This window comes from Hylobates moloch, unplaced genomic scaffold (assembly GCF_009828535.3).
Source record: "Hylobates moloch isolate HMO894 unplaced genomic scaffold, HMol_V3 SCAFFOLD_10, whole genome shotgun sequence".
In the NCBI taxonomy this organism is placed as follows: domain Eukaryota; kingdom Metazoa; phylum Chordata; class Mammalia; order Primates; family Hylobatidae; genus Hylobates; species Hylobates moloch.
In genome coordinates, this window is record NW_026652285.1 from 66,647,037 (window position 1) to 66,669,277 (window position 22,241).

General features: G+C 42.4%; 1 protein-coding gene across 1 annotated transcript in view; it reads left to right on the top strand.

The window, feature by feature from the left end:
* The window catches only part of ZNF169 (zinc finger protein 169), a 39,750-nt gene extending 25,076 nt beyond the window's left edge, over positions 1 to 14,674 (top strand). The window contains exons 3-5 of the mRNA XM_032164572.2: positions 3,111 to 3,237; positions 3,729 to 3,821; positions 10,543 to 14,674. Of these exons, the coding sequence (XP_032020463.1) occupies positions 3,111 to 3,237; positions 3,729 to 3,821; positions 10,543 to 12,098 (1,776 nt within the window). The 3' untranslated portion in view covers positions 12,099 to 14,674. The remainder of the gene's footprint in view (positions 1 to 3,110; positions 3,238 to 3,728; positions 3,822 to 10,542) is intronic.
* The last annotated feature ends 7,567 nt before the right edge of the window (positions 14,675 to 22,241 follow it).

Below are 22,241 nucleotides of genomic sequence, written 5' to 3' on the forward strand. Positions count from 1 at the left end.
TTTCCAAATTGGATCACTCTGGGATTTCTTCCATGGTGGACTTTTGTTTCTGATCTTGTTTTCCATGTGGATATTGGAGGAGAGCAAGGTTCTTTCTGATACTAAAAACCTTTCTTTCAGGCAGCAAATGAACTTGAAAGGTTGCCTGGACTCCCTGGAGCAAAGGAAAGCGATTTTGTTTGTATAATTTAAAAAAAAAAAAAAAAAGCAAGCTGGTAAAATGATGACACCAGTAAATTATGACAAGCTATATGTATGTAATGTAGCACCTAGAGCAACCACTTAAAAAGCTATACAATGGCCGGGCATGGTGGCTCACGCCTGTAATCCCAGCACTTTGGGAGGCCGAGGCAGGTGGATCACCTGAGGTCAGGAGTTCAAGACCAGCCTGGCCAACATGACGAAACCCCGTCTCTACTAAAAATACAAAAATTAGCCGGGCTTGGTGGCAGGAGCCTGCAATCCTGGCTACTCAGGACGCTGAGGCAGGAGAATCACTTGAACTTGGGAGGCAGGGGATGCGGTGAGCTGAGATCGTGTCATTGCACTCCAGCCTGGGCGACAGAATGAGACTCTGTCTCAAAAAAAAAAAAAAAAAAAAAAAAGCTATACAGTGAAATACACTAAGAAACACTGTAGGCAAATCAAGACAGAATTATAAAAAAGTTTGAGTAACCCATGAGAAATTTGTAAAGAAAACAAAGAGGCAAAAAGCCCAGAGAACAGAGAACAAACAGAAATAAAACTTAAATGGCAGACATTCCAACCAATAAGAACAGAATGCGTATTCTTTTCATGTGCCTTTGGAAACACAGATGAAGATAGACATATCCTGGGCCATAAACCAACATAAAGCAAAAATTTCTTCAGTTAAAAAAATTTTTTCTAATTTAAGTCATGTAATATTGGTCATATCGATAGGCTAAAGAAGAAAAATCATGATTTTATCAGTTAATGAGATAAGAGTTTAGCACAATTCAACAACCATTTGTAAACAAAACAAACTCTCAGTACAATAGGAACAGAGGCGAATCTTCTAAAAATCTACAGCTAACATCCTTTTTAAAATTTTGGTAATACATAACACAAAATTGACTATATACAACCATCACCACTTTCCAGAATTTTTTCATTATCCCAAATAGAAATTGTGTATCCATTAAACAATAACTCCCCATCCCCACTCCCTCCAGCCCCTGGTAACCTCTGTTTTACTTTGTCTGTATGAATTTGCCTATTCTAGGTACCCCACGTAAGTGGAATCATACAATATTTGTCCTTTTGTGACTGGCTTATGTCACTCGGCATATTTTCAAGGCTTGTCTCTTGAAAATATCCATCAGAAGGTCCCTCCTTTTTAAGGCTGAAAAATACTCCATTGTATGTATATACCACATTTTCTTTATTCATTCACATTTTCTTTATTCATTCAGTTGATAAACATTCAAGTTGTTTTGAGCTGTTGTGAACAGTACTGCTATGAACATTGGTGTACAAGTATCTGTTTGAGTCCCTACTTTCAATTTTTGGGGGTATATTCCTAGGAGTGGAATTGTTGGATCAGATGCTAATTATATGTTTAATTTTTTGAGGAACTGCCAAACTGTTTTCCATAGAAACTGTATAGTTTTACATTCCCATCAGCAATGTGCAAGTTTCCAGTTTCTCCACACCCCACAAAAATATGTTTTTCTTTTTTCTGGTAGTAGTTATCCTGTTTGTGAAACAGTATTTTTTATATAATTTATTTTTAATTAAAAAAATTTTTTAAACATCTACTCTGATTCTGGTCTATGGAACAGTATTCTTTTTTTTTTTTTTTTGAGATGGAGTTTTGCTCAGTTGCCCAGGCTGGAGTGTAGTGGCACAATCTCGGCTCACTGCAACATCCGCCTCCCAGGTTCAAGCAATTCTCTGCCTCAGCCTCCCAAGTAGCTGGGACTACGGGTGCTCGCCACCACGCCCAGCTAATTTTTGTGTTTTTAGTAGAGATGGTGTTTTACCATCTTGGCTAGGCTGGTCTTGAACTCCTGACCTCGTGATCCACTCGGCTTGTCCTCTCAAAGTGCGAGGATTACAGATGTGGGCCACTGCATCTGGCCAGAACAGTATTCTTAATGGTGAAAGAGTAAATGCTTTCCTTCCATGATTGGGAACAAACCAAGGTTGTATCTGTTCTTACCACTCTCATTCAACAGGATAACTACTACCAGAAAAAATGGAAGTTTTAACCACAGCAATAAGGCAAGAAAAGGAAATAAAAGACATACAGATCATTAACAAAGAAATGAAAGTGTTCCTATTTGCAGAGGACATGATTGTCTATGCAGAAAATCTCAAGGAACGAACGGAAAAAAGCTTTTAAAGCTAAGTAAAGTTTACTCAGGTTGCCATATAGAAGATAAAACAAGACAAACAATTGTATCATATGTCATAGCATGAACATATGGTCACTGAAGTTAAAATACAGTACCATTAAAATTACTAAAAAAAAAAAAGAAGAAAGCTGAAGAAATTCTTAGGTGTGAATCTAACAAAACGTATAGGGTCTGTTTGCAGAAAATCACAAAATGTTGATGAAAGAAATCATAGACTGTCTAAACGAATGGAGAGACATACTGTGTTTATGGATTTGAAGATCCAATATAGTAAAGATGTAAGTTCTCACCAAATTGATATACAGGTTTAATGGGAATCCTATCAAAATTTCAGCAAGGGCTTTTAGAGATATAGACAAGATTATTCTAAAATTTGCATAGAAAGGCACAGGCACGGGCTGTTTTAGAATAGCTAAATCAACTTTTAACATGAAGAATAAAGTGAGAGGAATTGGTTTACCTGATTTCCAGTCCTGCTATGTAGCTACGATAATCAAACTTGTGTGTTTGATCAGTACAACACAGAGCCCAGAAATAGAACCAGCATCAGTGTATGGAGGGGATTAATAGGCTTGAATATATGGAACCAGGTTTCAGGTTAAAAGCAGGATCTATAAATCTCACTTGGGTGCTCTAGGACTGCTTCTTTCTGCCTTGACTGTGGTTAGTGGCTTAAGTTGGTTAGTGGGCATGGCTGGCTGTTGAGTGAGCAGGGATGTGTTTGTGTTACAGGCATTGATGGCCTTCTGGGATGTGGCTGTGGCCTTTACCCAGAAGGAGTGGAAGCTATTGAGTTCTGCTCAGAGGACCCTGTACAGGGAGGTGATGCTGGAGAACTACAGCCATCTGGTCTCCGTGGGTAAGGCTGGCCTGTTTAAGGTTTCAGATTCTGCTTGTGGGTATTTTAAGCTCTTACATAGCAAGCTGCCATGCTTCTGACTCAGAAAAACGGTTTTTTCCCCTATTCCCCCAGAGAATGCCTGGCTTTCATAGTGCAGTTTTATGTGTGCGTGTGTGTGTGTGTGCGTGCACACGCTGTGAGCGTGTGGTGTGTCTCACTGCATTTTTCAGGCCTGTTTACCCTGGCTGGGCTCCTCTAAGGTTATCTTCCTTCAAAAGGAGGAATATTTTTATTGACTCAACACAGAGTAGAATCAACATATTGCCTTTAGGTCTAGGATCCCCTCCCTGTATGCATCCTTTCTTAGCATTCAAACATAGTTTACTGCACCCCTGCACCTCCCTACCACCTTCTGGGTTTATTGCATTCCTGGGTTGGCTCTGAGTTCTGAGATAGCCTCTTAAGCCACTAACTCAAGATGACCTTGGTTTTTTTTTTCCTGTGAGTAGGAATTGCATTTTCCAAACCAAAACTCATCAAACAGCTGGAGCAAGGTGATGAACCTTGGAGAGAGGAGAACGAACATCTGGACCTTTGTCCAGGTGAGTGGGAAGCCCTGGGCAGGCGAGGGTGCAGGGCAGTGAGGAGCTCAGCAGGTAAGGAAGGAGGGGCTGTCTTTGAGGTGCTAGGAGGAAGTTCTTCAGGCCTCCTAGGCCACTGGTAGAGGCTGCATGGCACTGCCTGCCTTCCACACTGTGTTCCTCCCCCCAGGAGAGGGCACCCCTGGCATTCCATCTCCTTCCTCCGTCAGGGAACCTCACTCCTCACTTGGCTTCCTTTCTCGAGCACATTCAGGATTTCTCCATTCTTGGGTTCATGTGGTTGGCATAATCTTCAAAACAGTTCCTGTCCTTTGAGACTAAGTCCCTGCCCCTGTTTTTTTTTTTTTTTTTTTTTTTGAGACAGAGTCTCGCTCTGTTGCCCAGGCTGGAGTGCAATGGCATGATCTTGGCTCGCTGCAACCTCTGCCTCCTGGGTTCAAGTGATTCTCCTGCCTCAGCCTCCTGAGTAGCTGGGACTACAGGTGCCCGCCATCATGCCCAGCTAAATTTTTTTGTATTTTTAGTAGAGATGGGGTTTCACCTTATTGGTCAGACTGGTCTCGAATTCCTGAGCTCAGGCAATTCATCTGCCTTGGCCTCCCAAAGTGTTGGGATTACAGGCGTGAGCCACCACGCCCAGCCAGTTTCTATTCTTAACCTGGTAGCTTTTTGTGCATCATTTCTATCCTGTAAATTCTCGAAACTTTGTTTCTTTTATCATAGATTATTTAAGTTTACAGCAAGGTATGAAAAACTGTACAATGAGCAGGGTTGGGGCAGCCCTTTAGCCTAAGAGATAGCATGTTATAGAACCAGGTAATAGCCCCATACTTTTCCTGATCGTGTCCCGTTCCTCCACCTCTGTTTTTTGAGTTAGCATTCCATGACTGTCTTTATCCTTTTATTCCATCCGATGGGTTCTTCACTCATATAGGGTGTTGTTTTGCATGTCTGTAAACTTCTCTGCACATAATATTATTGTTTCCAACTTTTGGCTATGAAATAATCTTGCTCTGTATTCTTGTATGCCTCCTTGGGAACACATCCAAGAGTTTCTCTTAAGATATATACCGGCCAGGTGCAGTGGCTCACACCTGTAATCCCGGCACTCTGGGAGGCCGAGGCAGGTGGATCACGAGGTCAGGAGTTGGAGACCAGCCTGGCCAACATGGTGAAACCCCGTCTCTACTAAAAATAGAAAAATTAGCTGGGCGTGGTGGCGCATGCCTATAATCCTAGCTACTTGGGAGGCTGAGGCAGGTGAATTGCTTGAATCCGGGAGGCGGACATTGCAGTGAACTGAGATTGCACCACTGCACTCCAGCCTAGGTGACAGAGCGAGACTCCATCTCACAAAGAAGAAAAAAAGATATATACCTAGGTGTGTAGTAGCTGGTTCACAGGCATGCGTAGCCTCAACTTATGTAAGTTATGCCAACTTGTGTTCTGAAGTGGGCATGGCAGCTTATGCTCCCAGCAGGAGTCTGTGAGAATTCTTGTTGCACATCCTCACCAACATTTGGGATTGTGAGACCTCATGTTTTATCCATCTATTCAGCTGGAAGCGAAATCTCAGAGGGGTTTTTAAGTTGCTTACTAGTGCGCATAAGCATCTTTTCATATGTTGCTTGGCCTTTCCTGTTTCCCCATCTGTGATTTGACCATTCAAGGTGTTTGCCTACTTTTCAGTGGGTCCATTCTTTTTGTTACTGATTTGTAGAAATCCCATATAAATTATGGAAACATTTAGGTCTTTAATCTAACTGGAATTAATTTTATATGAATGCTGGGAGATAGAAATAAATTTTTGCCTGCTTTATCTTCTTCCTTGTTTATTTTCATGGTTTCCTGGCATTTTATTTTTGTCTTGTTTTTTGCTTTTAAATATAACTATATAGCTGGTATTATAGTATGTAGCAACTGAGTGCTTTTGTCTTTCTAAAAGCGTTTCATTATATAAAAATGGGCTGGGCACAGTGGCTCATGCCTGTAATCCCAGACTTTGGGAGGCTGAGGTGGGTGAGGGGCGGGCGGATCACTTGAGGCCAGGAGTTTGAGACCAGCCTGGCCAACATGGCGAAATCCTGTCTCTACTAAAAATACAAAAATTAGCCGAGCCTGGTGGTGCATGCCTGTAATACCAGCTACTCGGATGGCTGAGGAGTGAGAATCGCTTGAACCTGGGAGGCGAAGGTAGCAATGAACTGAGATCACACCACTGTACTCCAGCCTGGGCTACAGAGTGACTCTGTCTCAAAAAAAAAAAAGTGAAATAATGATAAAAATGTTATTAAGATACAGTAATTAAGGTATATTGTAAGATATGTTTTTAAGGTATAATAAACTACACTTATTTAGGTGTGAAATTTGGTTAGTTTTGGCATATGTATACATGCATGAAACCACTGCCACAGTTAAAGTAACAAGCATGTCTGTCATCCTTGAAAATTTTATTTTGCCTCACTCCTACCTCCCACTCCTTCCTGTCCTCCCCTGTACCTGGGCAACCACTGATCAGCTTTCTATAATTAAAGATTTGTCTGCATTTTCTAGAATTTGTATAACTGGATTATACAGGATACAACTGGATTCTTCACTCAGCATAAGTATTTTGAATTTTATCTATAATGTATGTATCAGTAGTTTATTAATTTTTATTGCTGAGTATTCCTTTATATGGCTAGGTCACATTTTAATACTGACCTATTAAAAGATATTTGGGTTTTCATTTTTGACAAATATAAATAAAGCTGTTTTAAGCATGCAAGTTTTTGTGTGAATATAATGCTTTCATTTCTGTTGAATAAATACCTGGGACTGGAATGGCTGGGTTGTATGATGATGGATACAATATATATTCAACTTTTGAAGAAACTCACAAACTGCTTTCCAAAGTGGCTGCACCGTTTCACATTCCCACAGCAGTGTAAGAGAGCTCCAGGTGTTCCGTATCTGTCAAAACTTGGCTTGGTTATTATATTAATTTCAGACATTCTTATAGCTGTGTAGTGAGTGGCATCTTACCGTGGTTTTGACATTTTCTTAATGACTGATATGTTGAGTATCTTCATGAGCTTATTTGCCATCTTATATCTTCTTTAGTGAAGTATTTCACATCTTTTACCCATTTAAAAATGTGGTTTCTTATTTTTGTATTATTGAGTTTGAGAGTTCTTCAGATATTCTGTGTAGAAGTCCATTATCAGATATATGATTTACAAACATTTTTTCTGTGATTTACTTTTTATAATCTTAATAGTGTCTTTCAAAGAGAAATTTTTAATTTGGATGAAGTCCGGTTTTCAATTTTTTCTGTTATGAATTGCAGTTTTGGTAGTGTATTTGAGAAATTTTAGTGTAAACTAAGGTCAAAAAGATTCTCATTTTTTTCTTTTAGTAATTTTATAATTTTTAATTACATTTAGGTCTGTAAGCCTATTTTGAGTAAATATACTTGATAAAAGGTCTGAATTTATGTACTTTTTTAGGGGAGGAAGGGCATACAAATATCCAATTTTTCCAGCACCATTTATTGAAAAGACTACCCTTTCTTTACTGAATTTCCTATGTATCTTTGTGGAAGATCAGTTGACCATATGTGATAGGTCTATACCTGGACTCTACATTTTTTCTACTCCTCTGTTAGTGTCTCTATGCCAATACCACAGTTTTGATTACTGTAGCTTTATTAGGTCTTGAACTCACTGTAAATCCTCCATCTTCTTTGGGAAGCTGAGGCAGGCAGATCACAAGGTCAGGAGTTTGAGACTAGTCTGGCCAACATAGTGAAACCCCATCTCTACTAAAAATACAAAAAAACTAGCCGAGTGTTGTGGTGCGCACCTGTAATCACAGCTACTCGGGAGGCTGAGGCAGGAGAATCACGTGAACTTGGGAGGCAGAGGTTGCAGTGAGCCGAGATCGCACTGTTGCACTCCAGCCCAGGCAACAGTGCGAGACTCCATCTCAAAATAAAATAAAATAAAAAATCTTCCATCTTTGCTTTTTTTTGCAAGTTCTTTTCGTTATTCTTTGTTTTTTCATATGAATTTTAGAATCAACTCGTCAGTTTGTATCAAAAATGCCTGCTGAGATTTTGATTGGGATCGAGTTGAATCTGTATCAATTTGTGGAGAACTTACACATAAATAATACTGTGTCTTACAGTACGTGAACACAGTATAGCTCTCCATTTACATAAGACTTCTTTCATTTTTGTCGGCATTGTTTTGTCATTTCGGGTATACAGGCCTTACATATCTCTTGTCAGATTTGCCCCTAAGTATTTCATATTTTGATGCTATTTTTAAGTGTCAATTTTCAGTTGTTTATTGATGGTATATAGAAATAAAATGGATTTATGTATAGTGATTTTGTGTGCTGTAATCTTGCAAAACTCACATCTTTTTCCACTGGAATATTTTAATGTGAAGGACCTTCTCTGTATTCCAGATGGAATGTGAATGGCAATCCCTAAAGCTGCTGAAGTTCCCTATTGCAGATATGATCTTACTGACTCTAATCAATGACACAAAGAGTTTTTCTTAGGAATAGTATGGTCAAAAATAAGAAATACATATTTTGTGATTAAAAATAGTTAACAAATAGAATAACATATAAATCAGTATTCTATTTATAATTGTCTGCCTTGAACCAAGGGTCTTCTGTTAAGTAGTTTAATTCCATTAAATTGTTCACTTCTGTTCTGATAGGGCACTTGAAACCCTGATTCAGTTTCTTGCTATGGGTTGCTACTTGCCAGGTACATTTCTGATCAATGCTCTTAAAAATTTGTTCCAGGGGCTGGGCGCGGTGGCTCACGCCTGTAATCCCAGCACTTTGGGAGGCCAGGGCAGGCGAATCACTCGAGGTCAGGAGTTTGAGACCAGCCTGGCCAACATGGTGAGACCCTGTCACTACTAAAAATACAAAAAATTAGCCAGGCGTGGTAGGTGCGCCTGTAATCCCAGCTACTCAGGAGGCTGAGGTGGGAGAATTGCTTGAACCCAGGAGGTGGAGGTTGCAGCGAGCTGAGATAGCGCCACTGCGCTCCAGCCTAGGCGACAGTGTGAGACTCCTTTAAAAAAAAAAAAAAAATTTTGTTCCAGGAGACTCAATTTCTAATCTGAGTTAAAAAACAGGAATCTTTAAACAAAAGTAAGGTAAAAAAGATAAACTAGCCATGGATAAGAAAATGCCTTATTTTTCTCTTACCGAATACTTTGCTTATTCACTACAGCAAACAATTTCAGAGATGATGAAAGCAGACTTCTCTATTAAGGGTTGTCCCATAATGACTTATAAGAACTTAGTCCTGCCGAGTGCAGTGGCTCACGCCTATAACCCCAGCACTTTGGGAGGCTGAGGCAGGTGGATCACCTAAGGTCAGGAGTTCGAGACCAGCCTGGCCAACATGGTGAAAACCCGTCTCTCACCTAAGGTCAGGAGTTCAAGACCAGCCTGGCCAACATGGTGAAACCCGATCTCTACTAAAAATACAAAAATTAGCTGGGCATGGTGGTGCACGCCTGTAATCCCAGCTGCTCAGGAGGCTGAGACAGGAGAATCGCTTGAACCTAGGAGGTGGAGGTTGCAGTTAGCCAAGATCGCGCCACTGCACTCCAGTCTGGGCAACAGAATGAGACTCCGTCTCAAAAAAAAAAAAGGACTTAGTCCATAGGAGTTACGGTATCAACTTATGGAAGCTGAAAGCACTGCCAATTTCCAGAGCCTTTAATTTATACCATCATGGGAATTAGTATTATCTCCGATTGGCAGCCTATTTAAACCTGGAAACAAAATTTTTTGAAAAAGTCAATTTGTATAGTTTTAACAGTTTTTGTGCATGGATAAGAATATGCTTAAGCCAAAATATGTATAATCCCTGAAACATCTTTATGCTAATAAGTCATCTATTATTAACCTTCAAACGCTGAGCTTCTCCTTAATTTGCCAGATTTTTTAAAAATTCTGGATTATTGAGCAAAACAGTGTACACAGTGTTGTGCAGTGCTATTCGGGGAATATACTTGGCTGCAGTCTGCCCAGAGGCTAGAGGACAGCACCCTCATTTGCCAGGAGGGCAGCATCAGGGATTCCTCTTCGTCAAGAGGACTTAAGAGTGTCCATCCAGCAGTTCAGGAGACAACTCACATCAGGCTGATATGGAAGCTCCCTGGCCTAAAGCCTATTCCACACAGAAACCAGTATCTCTTGCTACAGCTTATCTGATTCGTGGGTGCTCCTTACTTGAGTCACCATAGTCAAGGAAGCCCAAAGCATGGCTCCCCTTCAGATGCTTAGATCTTATTTATAGCACCTTCAAGATCATAATCAGTCTGTTACTTACTGCAGCTCAGACACCAAGTTCTTGGCTCTTGGATAAACAGCAGGCCAAAGAAATGTTTCTCAGGCAAGGTTTAATAGGCTTGAGCTGGAGCAAAAGCAAGGGAGCAGTGCCCAAGAAAGGAAGATAAATGTGTAACTCTACTTGCAGCAATGTATAGAGCTGAAGCTGCCTGTGATGCTTTTTTGAACTTTTTAGTTTGGCTGATAGGACTAGTTTGTAGTGTGGGTTTTCTGTGCTGCAATAGAGCATGTAATGTGCCCTTGTGGGTTGGAAGATAGGTCTTTGTTGTGAACATCTGAAGAAAACTGCTGGGCAGGTATTACAATCCACAGGCACCTGTGGTGATTCTGACCGAGACTTTCTCTCTAGCAGAGCCTAGGACAGAATTCCAGCCCAGTCTTCCCCACCTGGTGGCCTTTTCTAGCTCGCAGCTCCTCAGACAATATGCGCTAAGTGGTCATCCCACACAGATCTTCCCAAGCTCATCTGCAGGAGGTGACTTCCAACTAGAAGCTCCAAGATGCTCTAGTGAAAAAGGAGAAAGTGGAGAGACAGAAGGCCCCGACACCTCATTAAGAAAGAGGCCAAGCAGAATTTCTAGGACATTCTTCAGCCCACATCAAGGGGACCCAGTAGAATGGGTAGAAGGGAACAGAGAAGGAGGAATAGACCTTCGCCTGGCCCAGAGGATGAGTCCTGGGGGGTCAGACACAATGTTGAAGGGAGTAGACACCTCAGAATCTGGAGCAGTCATACGTGGAATCTATAGACTGGGACTTAGCAAAAAGTCAAGCCTGTTCAGCCACCAGAAGCATCATGTGTGCCCTGAATGCAGGAGAGGCTTTTGCCAGAGATCAGACCTTATCAAGCACCAGAGGACACACACCGGGGAGAAGCCATACCTGTGTCCTGAGTGTGGGCGTCGGTTTAGCCAGAAGGCCTCCCTCTCCATACACCAGAGGAAGCACTCGGGGGAGAAGCCGTATGTGTGCAGGGAATGTGGGCGACACTTCAGGTATACATCCTCCCTCACTAATCACAAGAGGATTCACTCTGGGGAGAGGCCCTTTGTGTGTCAGGAGTGTGGGCGAGGCTTTCGCCAGAAGATAGCCCTCATTCTACACCAGAGGACGCACTTGGAGGAGAAGCCCTTCATGTGTCCCGAGTGTGGGAGAGGCTTTTGCCAGAAGGCATCACTCCTCCAGCACCAGAGCTCACACACAGGGGAGAGGCCCTTCCTGTGCCTTGAGTGCGGGCGTGGCTTCAGGCAGCAGTCACTCCTCCTTAGTCACCAGGTCACACACTCAGGAGAGAAGCCTTATGTCTGTGCTGAGTGTGGGCACAGCTTTCGCCAGAAGGTCACTCTCATCAGGCACCAGAGGACACACACAGGGGAGAAGCCTTACCTGTGCCCCCAGTGTGGGCGGGGTTTTAGCCAGAAGGTCACCCTCATTGGACACCAGAGGACACACACAGGGGAGAAGCCCTACCTGTGCCCTGATTGTGGGCGTGGCTTTGGTCAAAAGGTCACCCTCATCAGACACCAGAGGACACACACAGGGGAGAAGCCTTATCTGTGCCCTGAGTGTGGGCGTTCCTTTGGCTTTAAGTCGCTCCTCACCCGACACCAGAGGACACACTCAGAGGAGGAGCTTTATGTAGACAGGGTGTGTGGACAAGGATTTGGCCAGAAGTCACACCTTATCTCTGACCGAAGGACACACTCAGGAGAGAAGCCCTGCATTTGCGATGAATGTGGGCGCGGCTTTGGCTTTAAGTCTGCCCTCATCCGACATCAGCGGACCCATTCTGGGGAGAAGCCGTATGTCTGCAGGGAGTGTGGGCGTGGCTTTAGCCAGAAGTCTCACTTGCATAGACACAGGAGGACCAAGTCTGGTCATCAGCTCCTACCCCAAGAGGTCTTCTGACCTTTCATTTCCCCGTGAGTGTGAAGCTGGCAGAAATCACTAGTAAATGCTTCAGTTTCCTGAAATGGAATGGAAAAAAAAAATGTTGCTTTCTTTCATCGGTCATGAGATAGTTGATTTTTGGTTTACTTTCTATATTCACAATTTGTCTTGGCTTGCTAGGGGTTCCATAACAAAGTACCCCAGGCTGGGTGACTTTGACAACAGAAATATATTTTCATATTTATGGAGGCTGGAAGTCCCAGATGAAGGTATTGGTAGGTTTGGCTGCTGCTAAAGCCTCTCTGCTTGGCTTGCGGATGGCTGCTTTCTGGCCACGTCCTCACGTGGGCTTTTTTCTGTGTGCATGCTTTCCTGGTGTGGCTTCCTCCTCTTCTAGGGACACCAGTCATTTTGGATAGAGCCACAGCCACATGGCCTCATTTAACCTTAATAACCTTCTTAAAGGTCCTATCTCCAGATACAGTCACACTACACGGTTGGGACTTCAACATATGAATTTTTGGGAAACTCAATTTAGTCTATAACACTCCATTACCAAAGTTCAGGTCCCTCAGACATTCAAAATACATTCACATGATCCCACCAGTCCCAAAATTCTTTACCCACTTCAACCTCAACTCTAGGTCCAAAATCTCATTTAAATATCATCTAAATCAAGCGTGAATGAGACTTTAGGTACAAATCATCCTTAGGCAAAATTCTCCAGGTGTGATCCTGTGAAACCAGACAGATTATCTGCTTCCAAAATATTATACAATGGTGGGACAAGCAGAGGCTGGACTTCCCCATTCCAAAGGAGAGACATGAGAAAGAAATGAAGAATGATGGATCCCAAGCAAGTCTCAAACCTGGCAAGGCAACTTCCATTAGATTTTAAGTCTCGGGAATAATCCCCTTTGGCTCAGTGCTCTGCCCTCTGGGCCAACTGGATTGGCAGCCCTGCTTTTTAGGCTCACGGGAGCTGCAGTGTCGCTCCCTTGGCCCTTGGCAGCGGCTCCTGGCCCACTGAAATTGAGGAGGAGACATACTTGCCCTCTAGAGCTGTACTCTTTGGGCCCATTAGAACCTTTGAGAATCACATTCTTCCCTTTTCTTGAAGATCAACGTATGTTTGCAACTGGATGGCTCTATTGTACCTTCCTGTAGAATCCCAGAAGTCTAACAGCCGGCCTTCATTTTGTCATGTCTCTTTCTCTATTCAGTTCAGGCTGGCAGCATTTCTGGTGAGATGGTTAATTGGTTCCATTCAGACCTATACTAATCTCTTTATCACATGGTTGTCCAGCCACAGCCTAGTGTTCTTTCGAGAACATACTTTCTCATTTTTTGCAATGCGGACAGGCTGAGAATTTTCCAAATCTTTAAGTACTGGTTCTTTTTTGCTTAACATTTCCTTCAATTTATCTTTCTCCTCTCATATTTTACTATAAGCAGCAAGGAGAAAACAGACTCCACTTGCATCACTTTGTATAGAAATATCACCTGAATATTCTGCACTGCCTCACTCACAATTTCTATACTCCACAAAACACTAGAATGCAATTTGGGCAAGTCCTTTGCAAGGATTCCAGTTTCCCATTACCCATTCCTCATTTCTGTCTGAGACCTCACCACAATCACCTTAAAATTAAAAAAAAAAAACAACAACATTTTGTAGATACGGGTTTTTGCTATGTTGCTTAGCCTGGTCTCATACACCTGGCCTCAAATGATCCTCCTGCTTTGCCCTCTCAAAGTGTGAGCCACCACACCCAGCCCAGAACCTTTAACATCTACATTCCTACCAACAGTGTTTTAAAGGTCATCCAGGCTTTTCCTAACATGTGTCTCAGAACTCTTGTATCTTCTTTCTACCAAGTACCCAGTTCCAAGCCACTTCCACATTTTAGGTTACAAAGCATCCCAATCACAGTACCAAAATCTGTATTAATTTGCTAGGGCTGACATAAGAAAACAGCAGACTGGGTGTCTTAAGCAATAGAACATTTATCTTCTCACAGTTCAGGAAACTGGAAGTCCTAGAATGAGGTGTTGGCAGATTTGGTTTCTACTAAGGCCTCTCTCCTTGGCCTGCAGATGGCTGCCTTCCCTCTGTGGTGTCACATAGCTTATTCTTTGTACACACACTTTCCTGGTGTCTCTTGTTAAAAGGACACCAGTGATACTGGATTAGGGCAACACCCTAAAGACCTCGTTTTAACGTTAATTACAACTTTAAATGTCCTATATGCAAAAACAGTCACACTGGGGATTAGGGATTCAACATATGAATTTGGGTGGGGAGGGACACAATTTAGTCCATAACACTCTGCCTTCTGGACTTCCAAAATTCATGTCTAGCCGTGAGCACCTGCCATAAGAGTGCTCTCCTGAATTCCTTTCCTTTCTCCATAAGTGTGAAGATGGCAGAAATCAATAACAGATGTTCCACTTTCCTGATATGGAATGGAGGAAAAAGAGTTGCTTTCCTTCACTGATCATGAGATAGTTGGTTTATGCTTTACTTTCTGCACAGTGGTCCTTTGTATTTTATGGTCTTTTGTTTTAATAAACTGCTTCTCTACAAAGCTGCATACCTGGCTATGTACCTCATTCACTGATACTTTGAGGAGAACCCCAAGGCATTCAACCTCGTCGGAGACATGGAGGAATTACTCTGCGTATTTATTCTAGACTACTGTCCTATGGGACAGGGATATTACGGTCTTCAACCTCACCTCTTCCTAAGTCTTCCAGTGTCTGTGAGGAGAGCCACTGGCCACACGCTCACCTTCCCTGATGCCAGATTGAAGGGCATTTATTCACATCCCTGTCATGTTAGCTATGCCTACATGCCAGTGATCCAGCCCTTCAGCCACAACCTTCCTTAAAGCTCCAGTCAGGAGCTAAGGCTCTGAAGCCACCCACCCTTCTATCCAGCCCAAGACACTGCCCCCTTAGCTATAGTCCCTCCTGTTCCCTGATCCCCAGAGCCTAAATGTCCCAGATCCTGACAAATGCCTACACCAAGAATGGCCCTGGCCCTGTTCCTTCAGCACCGAGTGTTTACTGCATGGTCCATCTCCCCAGTGCTTGGAGCCACTGCTGGCTCAGAGGGGTTTTTCACCAGAATGAAAAGAAAGAGATTTTAGTTTGGAAGAATTTGCCTTGGGAGGATAGATGAAAGAAGAATGACAGATGGAGGTCACTGACCCCAGCATCTCAGCTGGAGACGGTCTTTGGGTTAGCTTTGGTGGGGATGCCCTGAGACCACTGGGGACAGCCCTTATCAACACATTTTCACTGAAGCCATTTTGCCTCAGCAAGTTATCCAATGGCCAGAGCTGAAGTCACAAGGGAAGCATGGTGTGTGTGTGTATGTGTGTGTGCGTGCATGCCTGCACGTGCACACGCATATGTGTGGTATGGGGTCATTTCATGCCAGCAGTTTAAAAATTTCTACTGAAAATAGAAATAGAAATAATAACCATTCCAGCATATATATTGACCTTGTACTTGAAAGTGTTTTTCCATAATGGAAGTTTCTATGGCCATTACCCAAAATGGACCTGATAAATGATATATAAATAAAAAACAGGCTGGGCGCAGTGGCTCACACCTGTAATCCCAGCACTTTGGGAGGCCAAGGTGAGTGGATCCCTTGAGGTCAGGAGTTCGTGACCAGCCTGGCAAACATGGCAAAGCCCTGTCTCTACTAAAAATACAAAAATTAGCCGGGCATGGTAGCAGGCACCTGTAATCCCAGCTACTTAGGAGGCTGAGGCAGGAGAATCACTGGAATCCGGGAGGCGGAGGTTGCAGTGAGCTAAGATTGCGCCATTGCACTCTAGCCTGGGCGACAAGAGCAAGACTCTATCTCAAAAAAAAAAAAAAAAGTGTGTGTGTGTGTATATATATATGGAACTTTTTAAAAAATAATATCTCTGCTAGATACATCTGAAAGCTTTTAGATAAAAATGGTGATGAAAGAAGAGGAAAAGAACCGTTTGATTGGGTTAATAGAAAACCACACCAGAAACAAATATTAGTGTTTTATGGAAATAAGAAATCTATGCCTGGCCGGGCGCGGTGGCTCACGCCTGTAATCCCAGCACTTTGGGAGGCCGAGGCAGGCGGATCACGAGGTCAGGAGATCGAGACCATCCTGGCTAACATGGTGAAACCCCGTCTCTAATACAAAAAATTAGCCGGGCGTGGTGGCAGGCGCCTGTAGTCCCAGCTACTCAAGAGGCTGAGGCAGGAGAATGGTGTGAACCTGGGAGGTGGAGCTTGCAGTGAGCAGAGATCACGCCCCTGCACTCCAGCCTGGGCGACAGAGCAAGACTCTGTCTCAAAAAAAAAAAAAAAGTAAATAAAAAAAAAAGAAATATATGCTTAACACTACTACACAATATTCAGCTATAGGCCTTTTGAAAAGAAAAAACATACCACCAAAACATCTTTAGGGTTACTCTGTTTGAACTCTGGAATATAATAGACCTGGCTGTTAATACCTAAAACAGCACAAAATGAAATATAAAATTAGTGACTCCAGGCCAGGCACGGTGGCTCATGCCTGTAATCCCAGCACTTTGGGAGGCCGAGGCAGGTGGATCACCTGAGGTCAGGAGTTCAAGACCAGCCTGACCAACATGGAGAAACCCCGTCTCTACTGAAAATACACGGTGGCGGGCGCCTGTAATCCCAGCTACTCGGGAGGCTGAGGCAGGAGAATCGCTTGAACCCAGGAGGTGGAGGTTGCTGTGAGCCGAGATCGCACCATTGCACTCCAGCCTGGGCAACGAGTGAAACTCCGTCTTAAAAAAAAAAAAAAAAAAAAAAATTAGTGACTCCAATTTTGTTAACACTGGATTAAGATAAAATGTTTAGGAATAAGTTTAATACAGAATGTTCGAAACCAACAAATAGAAAACTATAAAGCACCACTGAAACCAGAAATAGACTTCAATAAATAGAAAGGCATCCTCTCTTCTTGGTGAGAACATCTCAATATAATGAAGATGTCAGTCTCACTAACCTTATAGTTTACAAAATTTTGCAATCTCATTAAAAATTCTAATGAGTTTTTTTCATTGACGTGGACTATAAGTTAATCCTAAAATCCATATGGAAAATTAAAGAATTGCAACAAAAATGCAGCACAGGAAGTGCTTTAGAAGGACTAGCCCTTTCAGATTTGAAAACTTGACAAAGCCTCTGTAATTTAAACAGCATAGTAATGGCACATGAATAGGTCAAAGTAACAAAAGAGCAGAATGCACTTAAAAATGCCTATCAAAAGGTGGAATATCAAATCACTGTGGCAAGTACTCTTTTAATAAATGGGACATTGACTAGCCATTTCGAAAATAATAAAATTCCATTCCTCCCATCATACATGAGAATTTGTAATGGGTCAGAGATTTCAATGTGAAAAAAAATTTTATTTTTTTTCACATTGCTAGAAGAAACATGCTAGATACTAGAAACATGCTAGAAGAAAACTTGGATGAAATAATCTTTAACCTGGTATAGGGAGAGGCTTTCTAATTCTAAATCCAGAGCCAATAAAGGATTAATAAATAATGTCTACAAATACCAAAAAACGTTTGCATGGACAAAGTGTACCATAACATCAAAAGACAAATGACTACAAAAAAATCTTTATCAACGTGTAAATCACCATACTTTACTGATAAAGGGTTAATCCTGAGGCCGGGCATGATGGCTTACGCCTGTAATACCAGCACTTTGGGAGGCTGAGGAGGGCGGATCACCTGAGGTCAGGAATTTGAGGCTTGCCCGACAAACATGGTGAAACCCTATCTCTACAAAAAATACGAAAATTAGCCAGGCGTGGTGGTCCACATCTGTAATCCCAGCTACTTGGGAGTCGGAGGCAGGAGAATTGCTTGAACCAGGGAGATGGAGGTTGCAGTGAGCTCAGGTCGTGCCATTGCACTCCAGTCTAGGCAACAAGAGTGAAACTGTCTCCAGAAAAAAGAAAAAAAAAAAGGTTAATCCTTACTTTGTAGATGTTTTAAAAATTGAGGGGAAAAGATTAGAAATCCTGTAGAAAAGTGGGCAAAAGACATGCACAGACTCTTTACCAAAAGATGTATAAATATGTGAAAAGATGTTCAACTTCACTCACGGTAAGAGAAACGTAAATTACAACTACACTGAGATACCATTTCTCACCCATCAGATTGTCAAAAATTTAAAAGCTTAACAGTACTCTCTACTGGTAAGACTGTGGAGGAAACAGGCATTTTCATACATTGTTGGTGGGAATGCAAAATGTTTTAAGTCCTATAAAGGGAGGTTGGCAGTATTTAATTATACATACACATACCTGACACAGCAAGCAAGCGCAGGGATAAATAAGAATTTATCCCTTAAGAGTCACCTCCAGGCCGCATGCAGTGGCCCACGTCTGTAATCCTAGCAGTTTGGCAGGCCCAGATGGGCGGATTGCCGGAGCTCAGGAGTTCGAGACCAGCCTGGGCAACATAGTGAAACCCTGTCTCTACTAAAATACAAAAAATGAGCCAGGTGTGGTGGCAGTTGCCTATAATCCCAGCTACTCAGGAGGCTGAGGTACCAGAATTGCTTGAACCTGGGAGGCGGAGGTTGCAGTGAGCTGAGATCATGCCACTATATTCCAGCCTGGGCAACAAAGGGAAATTGTCTCAAAAGAAAAAAAAAGACAGGCCGGGAGCTGTGGCTCACGCCTGTAATCCCAGGACTTTGGGAGGCCAACGCGAGGTCAGCAGTTCAAGACCAGCCGGACCAACATGGAGAAACCCCATCTCTACTAAAAATACAAAATTAGCCAGGTGTGGTGTTACATGCCTGTAATCCCAGCTACTCGGGATGAACCCAGGAGGTGGAGGCTGCAGTGAGCCGAGAACACGCCATTGCACTCCAGTCTAGGCAACAAGAGTGAAACTCCATCTCAAGAAGGAAAAAAAAGAGTCACCTCCAGTGATATGAATTACAGGTGCACATGATTACTTATCAGCATTATTTATAGTCGCAAAATATTGGAAGTTGCTTGGACATTCAAGCATAGGAAATGGATTGAATAACACATGATGGAGTCAAATATAACAATGAAAAGAATGAAGAAGGCCAGGTGCGGTGGCTCACACCTGTAATCCCAGCACTTTGGGAGGCCAAGATGGGCAGATCACGAGGTCAAAAGATTGAGACCATCCTGGCTAACACAGTGAAACTCTGTCACTACTAAAAATACAAAAATTAGCCAGGCGTAGTGGCACATGCCTGTAATCCCAGCTACTCAGGAGGCTGAGGCAGGAGAATTGCTTGACCCCAGGAGGCAGAGGTTGCGGTGAGCTGAGATCACACCACTGCACTACAGCCTGGGTGACAGAGAGAGTGTTTGTTTCAAAAAAAAAAAAAAAAGAACAAATATTTTAGGAAGATAATTTTAAGATATGTAAATAATCTTTTTTTTTTTTTTTTTTGACAGGGTAGGGTCTTGCTCTGTTACCAAGGCTGGAGAGCAGTGGAACAATCATGGCTCACTGCAGCCTCTACCTCCCGGGCTGGAGCAATTTTCCCACCTCAGCCTCCCAAGTAGCTAGGACTATAGTCGTAGTCTGGCTGGAGTGCAATGGCACAATCTCAGCTCACTGCAACCTCCGCCTCCCGGGCTCAAGCGATTCTCCTGCCTCAGCCTCCCGAGTAGCTGGGATTACAGGCATGTACCACCACGCCCAGCTAATGTTGTATTTTTAGTAGAGACGGTTTCTCCATGTTGATCTGGCTGGTCTCGAACTCCAGACCTCAGGTGATCCAGCCACCTCGGCCTCCCAAAGTGCTGGGATTACAGGCGTGAGCCACCGTGCCAGGCCCATGTTAGTTTTTAATATTTTTTTAATATGAGTGTGCATGTAGTTGTTAGTATGTTATTTTATTATCTCTTAAATGACTACGGGATCTGTGGTTATATCTCCTCTTTCATTGCTGGCATTTTTTTTTTTTTTTTTTTTTGAGACGGAGTCTCACTCTATTGCCCAGGCTGGAGTGCAGTGGCGCAATCTCTGCTTACTGCAAGCTCAGCCTCCCAGGTTCATGCCATTCTCCTGCCTCAGCCTCTCGAATAGCTGGGACTACAGGTGCCCACCACCATGCCCGGCTAATTTTTTTGTATTTTTAGTAGAGACAAGGTTTCACCATGTCAGCCAGGATGGTTTCGATCTCCTGACCTCATGATCCGCCTGCCTCCGCCTCCCAAAATGCTGGGATTACAGGCGTGAGCCACTGCACATTGCTGGCATTCTTAACTTGAATCTATTATTTTAGCATCAGAAGATTATGAATTTTACTGATCTTATTAAAAAACAATTTTAAGCCAGGTGCAGTAGCTCAAGCCTGTAATCCCAGCACTTTGGGAGGCCAAAGCAGGCGGATCCCCTGAGGTCAGAAGTTTGAGACCAGCCTGGCCAACATGGTGAAACCTCATCTCTTCTAAAAATCCAAAAATTAGCCGGGTGTGGTGGCGTGCACCTGTAGTCCCAGCTACCTGTGACAGGAGAATGGCTTGAACCCAGGAAGCGGAGGTTGCAGTGAGCCAAGATCACACCATTGCACTCCAGCCTAGGCATGGTAAGACTCCATCTCAAAAAAAAAAAAAAATACATTAAATTGTATTGATTTTCTCTTTTCAATTTTATTGATTTCATCTTTTAGCTATTATTTCCTGTCCTCTGCGTGCTCTGATTTTATTTTGCTCTTTTTCTGGTTTCTTTATGTGAAAGCTTAAATTATTGATGTGAGACTTTTCTTCTTTTCTAATATATGTTTCTAACGCTGATTATTTCCCTCTTCACAATGCTTTATCTGTATCTTACCACGTTTTATATGTTTTATTTTTATTTAGGTCTGTATTGTTTTTAATTTCCCCCAAGATTACCCTTTAACTCATGAGCTATTTAGAAGAATGCACTTCAATTTCCAAATGTTTGAGAACTTTCCTTTCCTTCTCATTTTTATATAATTAAAGCTTATACTATAGACACATTAGATTAAAATTCAATTACACTTGTTTAGTTACATTGTATAGGTTGTTCAAGCATCATTGGAGCAAACTTTTCAAATATTAACTTTATGTAGTGGTTGTCAGTCTTTTGCACTTGTAGAGTGGCAAATAAAAAATACCCTGAAAATATGACCCTCAGGCCGCTGGAGAAGCTCACAGAGACAGAAATAGTGGTAATTTTCTGAGTCCTCAGTGCTCATTACTTTCTAGGCCAGCACACAGGGATCCAATAAAGCCAGAGTTAGTGTTCATTAAAGGGCAGTGGGATAGAAGGATGGGGAATGCCCTGGTATCACCTAGCTGGTTCTAATGACCCATGCAGAATCCCATGGTGTAAGCTGGCTTGTAACATTACTCTTTCAAGACTCCTTCTGCGCATTAATGAGTGAATCTGTATTTGAACATGTTCACATGAACAGATTGGAAGAGACGATAAATTTACCATGACCAATCCCTTTAGGATTGGTTTTAGGAACTTACTGATCCTGTATTCATTTTGGGCATTTGTCTGTTGTATTTGCTGTCACAGAATGTCTTTTAATCCCAAATACACTTCTACAGATCCATCCAATACAAGTCCCTAGTCACGATCTTTGGAATGAAGTAATACATTTCAAAGAACCTTAGAAGGAAGGACTATGGCAGGAGAGATGGAATTGGTCCTTCAGAGGACTGGGATGAAGATGAGAAATGAACCAGCATTAGAACAGCCTTAGTCTCAATACATTTGCCTAACATAAGCTCAAAGGGCACAGTTGTGTGCACAAAGTATCCTTGATGACATCATAACTCAGAATTCAGTAAAACAGCTCATCAGGTCCCTCACAGGGGATGTGGTAGGGTGCTGGCCACTCTTGAGAGTCTGTGCCCAGTGATGAAAAATAGTATGAAGGTTGTTTAAAAATGAAAAATAGAATTACCATACTATTCAACAATCCTACTTCTCAGTATATAACCTAAAGAATTAAAGGCAGGATCTCAAAAAGATATTTGCACACCCATGTTTATTGCAGCATTATTCACAATAGCCAAGAGATAAAAGCAATCCAAATGACTTTGGTGGATGAAAGGATAAAATATTGTGTATATATGTT